Source organism: Sciurus vulgaris (genome assembly GCF_902686455.1).
Source record: "Sciurus vulgaris genome assembly, chromosome: 3".
In the NCBI taxonomy this organism is placed as follows: Eukaryota; Metazoa; Chordata; class Mammalia; order Rodentia; family Sciuridae; genus Sciurus; species Sciurus vulgaris.
Genome location: NC_136463.1, coordinates 177,898,973 through 177,913,851, shown reverse-complemented (window position 1 = coordinate 177,913,851; position 14,879 = coordinate 177,898,973). Strand labels below are relative to the sequence as shown.

The 14,879-nt window shown below is 42.3% G+C and overlaps 1 protein-coding gene across 4 annotated transcripts in view; it reads left to right on the top strand.

Annotated features, from left to right (window-relative positions):
• Positions 1-14,879, top strand: part of COL4A4 (collagen type IV alpha 4 chain) — a 136,294-nt gene that overhangs the window by 109,454 nt on the left and 11,961 nt on the right. For 3 of the 4 annotated variants that reach the window (XM_079132608.1, XM_079132609.1, XM_079132606.1), the window contains 7 exons: positions 2,068-2,139; positions 3,385-3,513; positions 3,599-3,712; positions 4,902-5,057; positions 6,890-6,997; positions 7,983-7,991; positions 14,315-14,440. In XM_079132608.1, the coding sequence (XP_078988734.1) occupies positions 2,068-2,139; positions 3,385-3,513; positions 3,599-3,712; positions 4,902-5,057; positions 6,890-6,997; positions 7,983-7,991; positions 14,315-14,440 (714 nt within the window). The remainder of the gene's footprint in view (positions 1-2,067; positions 2,140-3,384; positions 3,514-3,598; positions 3,713-4,901; positions 5,058-6,889; positions 6,998-7,982; positions 7,992-14,314; positions 14,441-14,879) is intronic. The other variant, XM_079132607.1, reaches the window with a different exon arrangement.

Here is a 14,879-nt window from a genome sequence, read left to right as displayed (position 1 = left end):
TTGATGTGACAATGGAGAGTTGGCAGAGGCTGGAACATTCCACCCTTAGCCAAGTCCCCCAAGCCATCAATCTCAGGGTGAAAGCTGGAGATCAAAACACATGGAAATAGCAAAGTGGTCTCAAAAAATTTATTATCATTTCAGATAGACTGCAATAAATATCCAGATTTGGCAGATGAAGAAGATCATTGTGTTCTTTTGGTGCAAACTTGAAATATTGGCTCATAAAATAGGAAAGAGGATTGGAAAATCAACTAAGCCAGGGTTGTTTAAAAATGGTTAGGAATAAGAGATCAAGGGAAAATAAAGATGCATTCCCATTTTTTCAGTGCAAAAGAATATAGTTCAGTTGAATTCATCTAAAGTTGAGATCTTAAAAAGAGACCAACAATGTCTGTTCCAAGTGCTGCTGATAAACAGACAGGAAGAGACTAACTATGTCACCCTGCAGTAAGGAGTCCTCGGAGGGCTGGCTTTAGTGGACAGATAATAATTGGCACACATGTATACAAATGGATTCCTCTAGGTTCTCCAAATCATATTCATCCTATAAATGTATCAGAGAAAGAGGTGACAAGCAAATAGGAAGTGTAGTCTGCTTTTTAAAAATTTGGTCTTTTCTCCACCTGATCAATCCCTTGACCTCCTTGGTCCACATTTTCTCATTCATTCACTCATTCAACATTTATGAACACCTCCTCCTGTGTGTCAGGAAATAAGCCAAGTTTGGGGACAGAAAGACTAAAAGGACATGGCCTTCCACTCCAATTGACCTTTAGCTGGGGAGACAGTCTGACAGCACAGCACAGGCATAGTTGATCAGGGTACCCCAGATAGGTTCACGGGTGGAGCTGAAGGTGCTCACTGTATGTTCAGTTATATCAACTGAAGGTGTTATTGTTCCAAATTCAAGAGATCTGTCCCGACACCGAGTGAATGGCTGGCTGCATATGGAGTTGCTTAGTATTGGGTAAGAAAGAACAGGATGGATAAAACCAGATGGAAAACCCACCAATGAAATAGGCAGGTGACCAGACTCGGCCAGGTCCTGAGGAAAAACCGCCCTCCCCAGTCATCCCTGGGACACGACCCAAGGGACGGCAGTCAGCGGGGCTCAGCCTTGAGGAGAAGCTCTGTGATCCTGGTCACTGGCCCTTCCTCTCCCTTTTCTCCTCCATCCTTTCCACCCTTTCTTCTTCCTCTTCCAACTCTATGCTGGGCAATTAGGAAACTTGCATTTGAAAGGTTGCCCAGGGGAAAAGTTAAACACGCTGGAAGGGTAGTGCTGGGACACCGTCGGAGAAAGTCCACTGAAGGTGCTCAGTGGGGCGGAGGTGACGCCTGGCTGCTCGACCCTACGGTTGCCTGACAGAAGGTTCTCAGAGATGGCTCGGACGTTGGGGGGATAAAGTCTAACTACAGAGCCTGGAGGTTTTGACGATCATCATGAAATAAATTTGGTGGTTGTAAAAAAGGAGTCAGAATGGTTTTGAAAGAACTGGTTGCAAAAAAAAAAAAAAAAAGCTACAGCCAAACTTGACCTGCAGGCCTGTTGTTCCAGAGCAGCAGTGCTTAAAATAAAGCCAGGAAGGACACGCATGTTCCAGGCACCACCGTGGCCAGACGCCCTCTTACTTATAGCATGACTGGGCAGTGGGACCTGCGGATCCTGGTGGAAAGACCATCCTGGGAGGCAGGAGGCATGGATGGGCTCCCATCCAGTCTTTGTTTTTTTATTTAGAATTGTTTTATTGTCATTAACGCAAAGGTTACTTCCTACACTGAGAGTCGTTAATTGTGGACTGCAGCTGGTCATGCTATGGTTATAAGCCAAGAGGGGTGTCTTAAAACCCAGGACACATGTTAAGCTGTTTGCTGCAGACCCCCTTCAGGCGACTGTGCTAAGAAACCGTTGCCTGGAGTCCTACGCTGCTGAGGACCTCCAGAGTGCGAGAGGTCCACCTTGCACTGTGGCATGCACTCTGCTGGGCAGTGCCAGGGCAGTGACCAGAATTGGTATCAGGGGCGGCTTTTGTCTTCAAGACACAGGCCTGGTGTGTTTTTCAGGTCCTTCGGGGTCTCCTGGTCTGGACGGCTTGCATGGTTTGAAAGGCGAGAAAGGAAGCAAAGGTGCCTCAGGTAAGATCTAAAAACCACCCCGGAGACCCAGATTCCATGGGTGGGTGATGAGATGACGCGGAACCCTTGGGGTAGTTTCTCACTCCATGAGATTCGGGAGCAAAACTAAAACGCTGTCATAGCTGAGAGAGACACAGCATGGGAACTATTTCTAGCACTGAGGGTGACGCATAAAAAGGACATTTAAGAAAACCTATTTAAGAAGGGATGTTAATAGTGCCTTGTGTTGGTCTCATTTGGGTCTCTACCAATAATAAATAACCGCTTACGCGGGACTGATTTCACTGTGCTGTGAATAACAAACAAAGTCTGGGCTTTAAAAGAAATTGTGTAGTTTTAACTATCGCAGGGTCTTGTGTGGCCATGTGGCCCTGATCAGCACCTCAAGCATTCCTTTACTGCCACTGCTAAAAAAAAAAAAAATTACCTGAACTATTTGCTGTTGTTTTTAATATCACAAAGAGGCTGATCTTCAACAGCTGCGTTTTAGTTTGTTCCTCTCATAACACACACATTGGTTGTGTCAGTTTCTCAGAAAAAAGTATAATCGAAGTTTATCAAAGCTGTAACTCAACATGTAGACTTGAGAGACTATAGGGAAAGGTGACGTGTGCTGCTAGGTATTTTGGAGAGACAAAACCTTTATTTATTTATTTATTTATTTATTTATTTTTTGCGGTACTGGGGATCGAACTGAGGGCCTTGTGCTTGTAAGGCAAGCACTCTACCAGCTGAGCTATCTCCCCAGCCTTTGAAAAGTAATTTAGTACACTTGAGTCTCATTTAGTGACTCTTTCAAATAGCCTGATTAGATGTATACCTCTTCCAGAAAACCAGTGATGTTCTCTCCTCTCACTGGGAAACTCCATAATACCATGGTTCTCATTAGATGCTACCTTCCACTCAAATTTTAAAGAAGATCATCCATAATTATTTATTATTGCATCTCATTTGTTTTTGCTTCGTCCATCGTAAAGGTTGGAGGGTTGGTATCGTCACTCACCTATTCATTTTTTTTTTAATCTGAGAAATAACCATTAAAGGAATCAAACCTGATTTTGACCAGTGTGATGGATCATTGAGAGAAAATGGTGACCCAGGTATGGTCACAGTTGGAAGTACCATTGCAGCCAGAGAGTGGTCTCTGAAGAACCAGCCACTTCTCTGCCACATTACTTTTGGGAAATTGTTCCTCGTCAAGTCCAAGTAAGATAAAAATGTGTTCATGCTGTTTTCCCTGTTAAGGTTCAGATGAAATGGGCCCACCTGGTCCGGTGGGACTACCTGGGTTAAGAGGGGAGATGGGAGACCCCGGGAGCCCAGGAATTTCTCCTCCTGGCCTTTTTGGTGAAAAAGGTCCCCCAGGTCCTCCAGGTAAGAAGCAGCATGTTTTATCCCTCTTTGATTTGTTCAAAATCTTTCAAATACAAAGCTAATGTGTAAACATGTGCTTATGCAGGGAGACCAGGACCACCCGGTCCTGCAGGCATCCCAGGACGTGTTCCTATTGGTGATATTCCTGACCCGGGTCCACCTGGAGATCGGGGACCTCCTGGCCCTGATGGTCCAAGAGGTACGGCAGCATCATGGCAAAGGATGGGGATGCTCCCTTTATTCGAGGCTACCAGCTCGGCAGGGCTCTAGGAGGGGAGACTAGCAGGGCAGAGCACCTAGGCAGTCCCTTCAATTAGGCAGGTAGATAAGTGAGACCCGGTTGGGTGGGACTTGGGTACTGAACCTGTCCAGGCCCCCTCTCTCTTTTGTGCCAGTCCTATCATGCACCTCTGCCCGGCACAGACTCTGATGTAGAGTAAGCGTTTCTCATCACGAGCATGATGCTGCCCACGAGTCTTCAGAAGAGCCCAGGAGGAGGGAAACACGCCCTCCTTGGTTTCTACCACCTGTCCACTGGCCCAGAGTGGGAGGACCCAGACCCCTCACACACCCAGAAACATCTCCTTGTGGGCGTCTAACAGTGCACCTTGCTCCTCTGGCCATTTAGCGGGGATGTGCTCTGGCAGGCCCCACCCTTGGAAGTTATTACAAGCTGACAGAGTCGGGGCAGACGAGAGCTGATTGGGAGAGGAGCTGGCTCAGCGCCCAGTGCTGGCAGCCACATTCGTGTGCCCCCCCACACCCCGCCCCAGCTCTTCCACATCGGGCCCACCCTCTTGGAATCTTCAAGATTTAGTGAGGGTGGGACTGTGTGCCAATAAAAATAAAAGCAAGGAAAACTGCTAAGAAATATAGAAGCTAAGTGGAGAAAGAATTGCAGTTGATTCATTTCCTATTTGTAGACATTAATTTTCAAATAGGATTATAGATTGAATATTCCTTTTGTATCTATTGATGTGATATTTTCTCCAGAGCCTTTCCATCCACCTGTCTGCCAGTCCATCCATTCATCCATCCATCCATCCACCCACCCACCCACTCTTCCATCCACCCCGTTAAAGTAGTGAGATGATAATGCAAACAAAAACCATAAAAAGGCATTTTCAAGAGGAACGGCCTTGAAAGGGAAGAAGATTTTGCTCAGATTAATTTTGTCTGATAGTTGCTAACCCATTGTCTACACCCTTTCTCAGCTTGAGCTCCAAGGGACACACTCTGCATCTCACTCCTGATACTATTGACTTTCTTATTCTAATCCCTTATATCCCTTGCTTGCAAATCATTAAATTGCTTTCCTTAAGATTTCAGGCAGCTAGTACATGCCTTTGTCTTTGACTGAAACATTTTTGCCTTTTCACTGTGCTCAGGAGCACCCGGGCTTCCAGGGCCCCCTGGGAGAGTTGACTGTCTGAGAGGGGAACCAGGTGACTGTGGTCTGCCAGGGCCTCCAGGACCACCAGGTCCGCCAGGCCCTCCAGGGTGCCAGGGTGTTCCAGGATGTGATGGAAAAGATGGCCAAAAAGGTATGAATACAGTTTGTTGCTTCAGTGGTTTGCGAAGGCTCTCCTTCTCTTGCTCTTGAGGGTCTGAGGTACTGTCCTTCCATGGTGTCATTCCTATTTCTGGTGGAAACAGGGGGTATATTTCCAGAATGTCCTGACTTCCCCCCAAAAGTCTCCAAGTTTGGGTAAAATTTTGTTATGTAAAAATATGAAATACAAGTTTCTTTTTAGTCTCTTCTAGACCAAAACCGAGCAATGGAAATATAAATGAAAGTCACATGCATAATTTAAAGTATTTATTTCATCACAAAATCAGTATAAAATTATCAATGAGATAACACAGCTGATTGTGCAAACCTAGTTATTTTCTGCACTAAGCCACTGCTTCCTGCCTTTGAAGTCTGCTGTGTGTCTTACACATGTAGCACAACCCAGTTTGGATTAGCTACATTTCAAATGCTCAGTAGTCAGTACCTATATGTGGTTCGTTGCTTTGTAGGAGGATTTCAGAGAACTATTAAGCTCATAGAACTTTTTTGTTGAAAAAGGACCACTAATGATTATCCATTTTAACTCCCTTATTGCATAAATAAGGAAGCTAGATATCAGAGGAACAGCTATCGAGGTTTGCCAAGGGAGCCCAGTAACTAGCACCTTGCCTTATTTCTGACCCCAACGTGAAGCATGGCAAAGATTAGGGCCGAGGGGAGATCAAAACCACCATGAGGGTGCCATGACGCAGAGAATATGACAGCTGTGAAACTGTGCAGTGCGCATCTATACAACAGCATGCAGCTCTCCTCGTCTGTATTAGCAATGAAATCAATCTCAGATGATGTAGCTTTTATCTGCAAGTTTGTGGGTTTCCAATGATTGGACATCAGAATTAGACTGACAGGCTGTAATCATACAGAAGAAAGAGGAAAGGGGCTGGCTGACTCTCTTCTTCCCCAGCCGTTACTGTACAGAATGAATCTCCACCTGGACATAAACTCCAGGCCCTGGAGAAAAAACAGCAGCTTGTGTAAATCATGGTGACCAGCCCAAAGATCCGCAGGGAACTAGGGCACTGGCGGAAGCAGTAACCATGCTTCTCCACTTCTGTCCTGAGGGCATGGGAGCAGACGGAGTTCTGTTGCAGAGAAGACCAGGTATTCCTTCAGTTTACCTTTAGCCACATGTGCAGTGGGAAATATTCTATTTCATCAGCATGTATTAGGCACCACAGGAATGTAATGGTGACAGGATTTAAACAGCCCCACTCTCATTCAGCGCTGAGTTTCCTGATGGAGGACAGATATTCACACACAAGGAAACACTGCCACAACCAGGCTCAGCGCTCTGAGCCACGAGCCCAGAGGGAGCTGCTGGGCTTTGGCTGGGATTCCAGAGAGGGCCTTCCTGAGGGGATGGACTCAGGCCTGAACTCTAAGGAAGGAGAGGACTTCATGGAGCGGGAAGGAGAGAGGGAACAACGTGGGGGGAGAACTGAGCCATTGGTGGTTCCAGAGCTAAGAAAGTGAGCAAGAGGGAGGTGGAGCCCCCGCTGGGGCCCCTGGCTCTGGGACATGGCCTCATTTTCCCAGGGTTCAGTCCTCTGACTGACTCTAGATCAAGTGCAGTCTTCTGGCTCCATTTCAGTTTCCTCTTAGTCATAGACACATCCTCCTTGGTTCTTCTCACTGACCACTGTATGCCCTGTGGACAGGCAGGTCTTCGTTGCCCTACGAGTAGTCCTGAGGCAAATCTCTACCCCCAGCCCTTTCTTGGAGTGGGTGTCTAAGGTCAATAACCAAGTGTTATCGTCTTCATATTGCTTTTTTCCAACGCCCTCATGTTTACACTTCTTTTAGGACCGATGGGATTTCCAGGGCCTCCAGGGCCACCTGGTCTTCTAGGGCCACCTGGAGAGAAGGGTTTACCTGGACCTCCAGGTAGAAAAGGACCCACAGGTCCTCCAGGTAAGCTTCTAACGAGTGGCCCTCCCCTGAGCAACCTCAACACGTACTGACGGTCATCATTCAGGAAGTAGTTAACGATTCCGAAACTCTTAGTACTTGGGTCAGGCCCTTCTGATGTAAAAAAGTCTGTTATTTTAGGCTGTATCACGAAGACTCATGTTTGATGAACATTTTATCAAATGAGTAAGTTCAAAAATTAAGAGATGTTGTTACACTCTTTCTAAGAAAACTTGTGCTCCTCACAAAAAGCAAAGATGGATTTGATTATTTGTTGGTATTGTTTATTCACTTCCTTTCCCTGAATTTCTGTGGATTTCACCAGGTGTTTTATTTAACTACTTTTATAAAGTGCATTGGTTCCTTCGAAGGTTAAAGGCTGTTTAACTCTGTAGAGTTAAGCAGATGTGTGCCTGTAAAGCTGGTGAGAATAATGCCTTTTAAGAGTGTAGGTCAATACCAAGCAGCATCGTGACAATTCAGAATGTTCTGCAGTGTCTGGAATTGGCACTCTAGTTCAGAGAACAGAGAAAGGCCATCACAGTACAAAAAGACAATGGACTTACACTTGGATTATTCTTATATTTCCTTCCTGTGCATAGCCTATCAAATTTGGCAAATTAGTACAGAATTGTCAAAAGCTTTTAAATGAAGAGAATTCCTATCTACATTAATTCAGGGCATACTTGCTGTAAGAAATCAACCAGAATTGTATATTTCTCAGGAGACTTACATTCGAGTCTTTAGTCTAGGGATGAAAACTCCATTAGTACAAAATCATAGCTATTCCTGTCAGTCACATTGATGTGGACATTTTTATGTAAATAAGATGCTGTCACTCTGCGTGTCATTGATGCTGTCCCAAATTATTATTTGTGTTCTCTAACAATCTTTGTCATTTTTGTCCTAATTCACAAATTTAAAATCTCTTTCCACATGTGAAAATCTTCGCACGGCCTCGTTTTTTTTTGGCTTTGAATCTCTCCAGGTCCCAGAGGTAAGAGCGACTGTACAATTGATCATTTCTTCTCAGTCTGGTTTCTCTGTCATTTTTGCCGTATTTGTGAAATAATTCTATCCATTTTTGTGGGTGGGGTGCTGTAATGATGTCAGGGTTCAATGCTTTGTCTCCGTGTTGCAGACACGGTGACCTCCTATTAGAGCATCCTGATGCCCCCAGCCCTGTGGCTGTGGACATAGTTCAGATGCTCAGCTTCTGTCATCTTCCATGGGCCCAGGTATGAGTGCTCCCTCCCTCAAATTCCAAAGCATGTGCCCTTGTAAGTTCCTCTTCTGAATTCTACAATACAAAAGTACAGAACAACCCGAATATAAGTAGTATGGACATGATTAAAAGAAGGGCCCTTGTCACCCAACAAGGAACTGTGACCAGCCTTTCCCGTCCCACCCTGAAGTCCCTTTTCAAGAAACACACTTCTTTGTGTTAAAAAGAAGGTGTTCACTTAGGATGCAAAAAATGCATTTGTGTGTGTGTAAGTGTCTGACATGTTCAAAGAGAATACAAAGTGTTTCTCAAAAGAAAAAAGAAAAAGAAAAATTGTGAATATTTGCATTTACTCTTTCCAGGCAGCTGTTATAAACCCTAATGAAAATCGCACTGAATACAGATGCTTTATATTATTTTTAGGGCCCTTAGGAGGGACACAGTGGCCCCTGTCTTTCAACTTCTGGTTTATTGAAAAGTAAAATAATATTTAAATCTTGCTATTTTAAATGCTAGTATTTAAAAGTCATAGTTGTATATTTAATGAGTTTTCATTTCAGTTCTCTCTTTGTGGCAATTGTATGTAGAAATTCATTTGATGATAACATCCAAATTCTAAATCTAAACTACCAGCCAAGTCCCCATCCCTTTTGCCCCCATGGACAGGCCCAAGATGATTCAGGGAAAATCAGAAATGTTCCCATGCATCTCCCCAAATCACTCAGAGTGGAAGAGCTAAGTTTTACATGAAACTAGACAGATTGTGAAAATATACCTTTGCCTGTGTTGCTTGTGGCTTCATACCATGATTTGTAGGGGTCACCTTCCAAACAGCCTATAGAATTCTAGTGCAGTTTGCACAGTCCATTAAGAAATGTGCAGACCAGAGCTAGCGTTTGTAGCCACACTGTGCTGGAAGTTTCTTACTCCTTTACCAGTTATTGTTAAAATTATGATGCACATTTGGATGAATTTTAAGAAACTATAAATAATCAACTGGTATGTGTTAAAGTGTCCATTTCTTAGAATTCATCACACAGATGTTAAGAGTTCTTGAGACTGTATGACATGGGGGTTAAGGGCATGAGTCTAGAACTGGAATATTCTGTATTTGGTCTTGACTCTGCAATTTGTTAGAGGTGTGATCACGAGTTATGTCACTTATGCACCTAGTTTTCTTACCTGGGAGTAACAGTAGCACCACATGGAACTGTTAAGGGGCTCTAGCAGTGACACACTTAGCGCAGGCCTGGTGCCCGGGAGTGTTCAGTAGGTGTTGGCTGCTATTTATTGTGCACCATTATTTCTTATCCTTTGTGGGATGTTTGCAGGGTGAGTAAATGAAACTTTAGGAACAAAAAATGTCTTGAAGAATTTTAAAAGGTCAGCCCCCAAATGACTGGGAATACAAATCATGTCTCAATAATAACCCTGAACGTTAATGGCCTAAACTCATCAATCAAAAAACATAGATTGGAAGAATGGATTAAAAAGAAAGATCCAACAATATGCTGCCTTCAAGAGACTCATTTCATAGAAAAAGATATCCACAGACTAAAGGTGAAAGGATGGGAAAAAACCTACCACGCACACAGACTCAGTAAAAAAGTGGGGGTTTCCATCCTTATTCCAGAAAAAGTGGACTTCAAGCCAAAGTTAGTCAGAAGGGATAAATAAGGACATTTCATACTGCTTAAGGGAACCATAAATCAGGAAGACATAATGATCATAAATATTTATGCCTAACAACGGTGTATCCATGTACATCAAACAAATCCTTCTCAATTCCAGGAATCAAACAGACCACAACACAATAATTCTGGGTGACTTTAACACACCACTGTCACCACTAGATAGATCTTCCAAACAAAAACTAAACAGAAACCATAGAACCCAATAACACAATCAATAACTTATACTTAACAGACATATATACAATATTCCACTCATCAACAAGCAAAATCACTTTCTTCTCAGCAGCACATGGAACCTTCTCAAAAATAGACCATATGTTATGCCACAAAGCAGTCCTTAGTAAATGCAAAAAAATAGAGATACTGCCTTGTGTTCTATCAGATCATAATGGAATGAAATTAGAAATCAATGACAAAATAAAAAACACAAATTACTCCAACACCTGGAGACTAAATAATATACTATTGAATGAAGCATGGATAACAGAAAACATCAGGGAGAAGATAAAAAAAAAATTCTTAGAGGTCAATGAGAATGACGATAAAACATATCAAAATCTGTGGGACACTATGAAAGCGGTACTAAGAGGAAAATTCATTGCAAGAAGCGCATTCCAGAAAAGAATGAAAAGTCAACAACTAAATGACCTAACATTACAGCTCAAAACCCTAGAAAAAGAACAGAATAACAGCAAAAGTAGTAGAAGACAGGAAATCATTAAAATCAGAGCTGAAATCAATGAAATTGAAACAAAAGAAACAATTCAAAAAATTGACAAAACAAAAACTTGGTTCTTTGAAAAAGTAAACAAAATAGACAAACCCTCAGCCACACTAACAAAGAGAAGGAGAGAGAAAACTCAAATTACTAAAATTCGTGATGAAAAAGGAAATATCACGACAGACACCACTGAGATACAGAACATAATGAGAAGCTACTTCGAAAATCTGTATTCCAACAAAATAGAAAATACTGAAGACATAAACACATTTCTAGAGACATATGATTCTCCCAAACTGAACCAGGAGAACCTACACAATTTAAACAGATGAATTTCAAGCAATGAAATAGAAGAAGCCATCAAAAGCCTACCAACCAAGAAAAGCCCAGGACCAGATGGATTCTCAGCTGAGTTCTACAAGACCTTCAAAGAAGAACTTATACCAATACTTCTCAAAGTATTCCAGGAAATAGAAAAGGAGGGAACCCTACCAAACTCATTCTATGAAGCTAATATCACCCTCATACCCAAACCAGGAAAAGACACATCAAGGAAAGAAAATTTTAGACCAATATCCTTGATGAATATAGATGCAAAGATCCTTAAAATATTGGCAAACCGTATCCAAAAACATTAAGAGGATAGTGCACCATGATCAAGTGGGGTTCATCCTGGGAATGCAAGGATGGTTCAATATCCGTAAATCAATAAATGTAATCCGTTATGTCAGTAGACTTAAGGATAAGAATCATATGGTTATTTCAATTGATGCAGAGAAAAAGTTTGACAAAATACAACCTCTTCATGCTCAAAACACTAGAAAAAATTGGGATAGTAGGAACATGCCTGAACATTGTAAAGGCTATTTATGCTAAGTCCATGGCCAATATCATTCTTAATGGAGAAAAACTGAAAGTATTCCCTTTAAAAATGGTAACAAGACAGGGATGCCCTCTTTCACCACTTCTATTCAACATGTTTCTGGAAATACTAGCCAGAGCAATTAGACAGACTAAAGAAATTAAAGGGATATGAACAGGAAAAGAGAAACTCAAGCTGTCGTTATTTGATGATGACATGATTCTCTACTTAGAGGATCCAAAAAATTCCACCAGAAAACTTCTAGACGTCATAAATGAATTCAGAAAAATAGCAGGATATAAAATCAACATGCATAAATCTAAAGCATTTTTATACATAAGCAAGGAAACATCTGAAAGGGAAATGAGGAAAACAACTCCATTCACAATAGCCTCAAAAAAATAAAATACTTGGGAATCAATCTAACCAAAGAGGAAAAAGATCTCTACAATGAAAACTACAAAACACTGAGGAAGACAGAACGATCTCCCATGTTCTTGGATAGGCAAAATTAATATTATCAAAATGGACGTACTTCCGAAGGCGCTATACAGATTTAACACAATTCCAATTAAAATCCAGCCCTCAAACTTTACTACAGAGCAATAGTAACAAAAACGGCATGGTACTGGCACCAAAATAGACAGGTAGATCAATGGTACAGAATAGAAGACATGGAGATATACCCACATAAATACAGTAACCTGATACTAGACAAAGGTGCCAAAAACTTACAATGGAGAAAAGATAGCCTCTTCAACAAATGGTGCTGGCAAAACTGGAAATCCATATGCAATAAAACAAAATTAAACCCCTATCTCTCACCCTGTACAAAACTCAACTCAAAATGGATCAATGATCTAGGAATTAGACCTGAGACCCTTCACCAAATAGAAGAAAAAGTAGGTCTAAATCTCCATCACATTGGCTTAGGATCAGACTTCCTTAACAAGAACCCCATAGCACAAGAAATAAAAGCAAGAATCAATAAGTAGGATAGATTCAGACTAAAATGTTTGTTTTCTCAGCACAGGAAACAATCAATAATGTGAAGAGAGAGCCTACAGAGTGGGAGAAAATCTTTTCCACACACACTTCAGACAGAGCACTCATCTCCAAACTTTATAAAGAACTTAAAAAACTTTACACCCAAAATACAAAGAACCCAATCAATAAATGGGCTAAGGAACTGGGCAGACACTTCACAGAAGAAGATATACAGGTGATCAAGAAGTGTGTGAAAAAGTGCTCATCATCCCTAGTAACTAGAGAAATGCAAATTAAAACCACCCTAAGATTTCATCTAACTTCAATTAGAATGGCTATTATTGAGAACACAAGCAATAATAAGTGTTGGCATGGATGTGGGGAAAAAGGCACACTCATACATTGCTGGTGGAGTTGCAAATTGGTGCAGCCACTTTGGAAAGCAAAGATTCCTCAGAAAACTTGGAATGGAACCACATTTGACCTAGCTATCCCACTCCTCGGTTTATACCCAAAGGACTTAAAATCAGCATACTACAGTGATGCAACCACATCAATGTTCATAGCAGCTCAATTTACAATAACTAGATTGTGGAACCAACCTAGATGCCCTTCAATTGATGAATGGATAAAGAAACTGTGGTATATATACACAATGGACTATTACTCAGTCATAAAGAATAGTAAAATTATGGCATTTGCTGGTAAATGGATGAAGTTGGAAAATATCATGCTAAGTGAAATAGTCCAAGCCCCAAAAAACCAAAGGCCAAATGTTTTCTGTGATAAGTGCATGACAATATATAACAATGGGGGGTTGCAGCGGGAAGAGAAGAATGAAGGAACTTTGGATGGTGTAGAGGAAAAAGGGGTGGGAGGGGTGGGAATGGAAAAACAGTAGAATGAAACAGACAATATTACCCTATATATATATATATGTTTGACTACATGAATGGTGTGACTCTACATTGTATACAACCATAGAAATGAAAAGTTGTACCCCATCTGTGTACAATGAATCAAACTGTGTCTGTAAAAATAAAACAAACTCTGGTGGCTAACAAATTGGCCAGATGAATCTGATGTGCTGAAGTCAGAACTAAGCTTTATAATAGTGCTTCTCGGGCCTGGCTGACATTGGAATTACCTGGGGAGGTTAAAAAAAACCTACAAATGCCCAGGTTCCACCCCAGAACTCCTATGCAATAGTCTAGGTTGGGGGTCTTTTCAAAAGCTCCCAACTAGGTTTTCTGTGCAGCCAAATTAAGGACACTGTCCGGGCTACATCTTGGCTTCAGAATATTTTTATATCTCCCCCAGCTTATTTCAACATTCTTTCAAGATTGAAAGTCATTGTGTTAGAGCCCCTAGCAATCCTGAAATTCTGTTTTAGTAAGGGATGCAAGGGAAATCTCCCTGGCTACTCGTAGAGTAGTGAATTAGGAACAGAGTAAGCTGAGCTTTGGGGACCCACCAGTCCTTCTTGCAGTGCCACTGATGACTAGCACCCCAGTCAAAAATTGACCCAAAGATTGGAAATCCTGTAAAGATCATCAAATTATTATTGTCTCTGTCAACTGTCACTGTCTCGTCCTTTTGCTTCCTCTGATATACCATTTGTCATTTACAACAACAGCCAGTCATTTACACCACAAACACTTTCCAGAAGTTTTCTGAGTATCCCTGCAGTGAGCAAGACAAGCTCCTACCTTTATGGAACTGGCTCTGGACGGTTGGACATTCTTGTTGACAGTTCACTGTGGTGCCAGAAGTCTCTCCTTAGCTGGAGAGTGCACTGGACCTGTCACACAGGGAGTGATTACAATTCCAGGTGAACCGGGGCCACCTGCAGATGTGGATGCCTGCCCCCGGATCCCAGGTCTTCCTGGAGTGCCAGGCCCAAGAGGACCAGAAGGACCCATGGGGCTCCCAGGACAGAGAGGCCCTCCAGGACCAGGTATGAGCCTTCCTCTGCTTGTTGTCTGCATCACATAGTGCGGAAGTGAAAAGCTAGGTGTTTTCTTGTGTAGTTTTTTGTACGGAGCCAGAATCAGAGCCTACAAGAAAGAAGAAGGAGACATGTCACTTAGAGGGGGGCTGGGGTGAAGGAGGGTTGCTCTGACTTGGGGCAGTGATGGCATTATTCAGTTAACCAATCTGTACATCGTTCAACCATTGATTCCCTCTACTCTTGTAAAGCACAGTACTACTGTGGGCAATTCAGACATGATTTCTTCCTCCCAGGCCTCACAGTCTCATGGCAGAAATGGCCAGCAGAACCTGTGTAGCTTCATGGTAGATATAATTTGTGTTTTAATGGAGTTGCAGGCCAATGGCATAGGAGGGCAGAGCAGGAAGAAGTTAGATTCAAGTGGAGGGTCGCAGAACCACTAAGA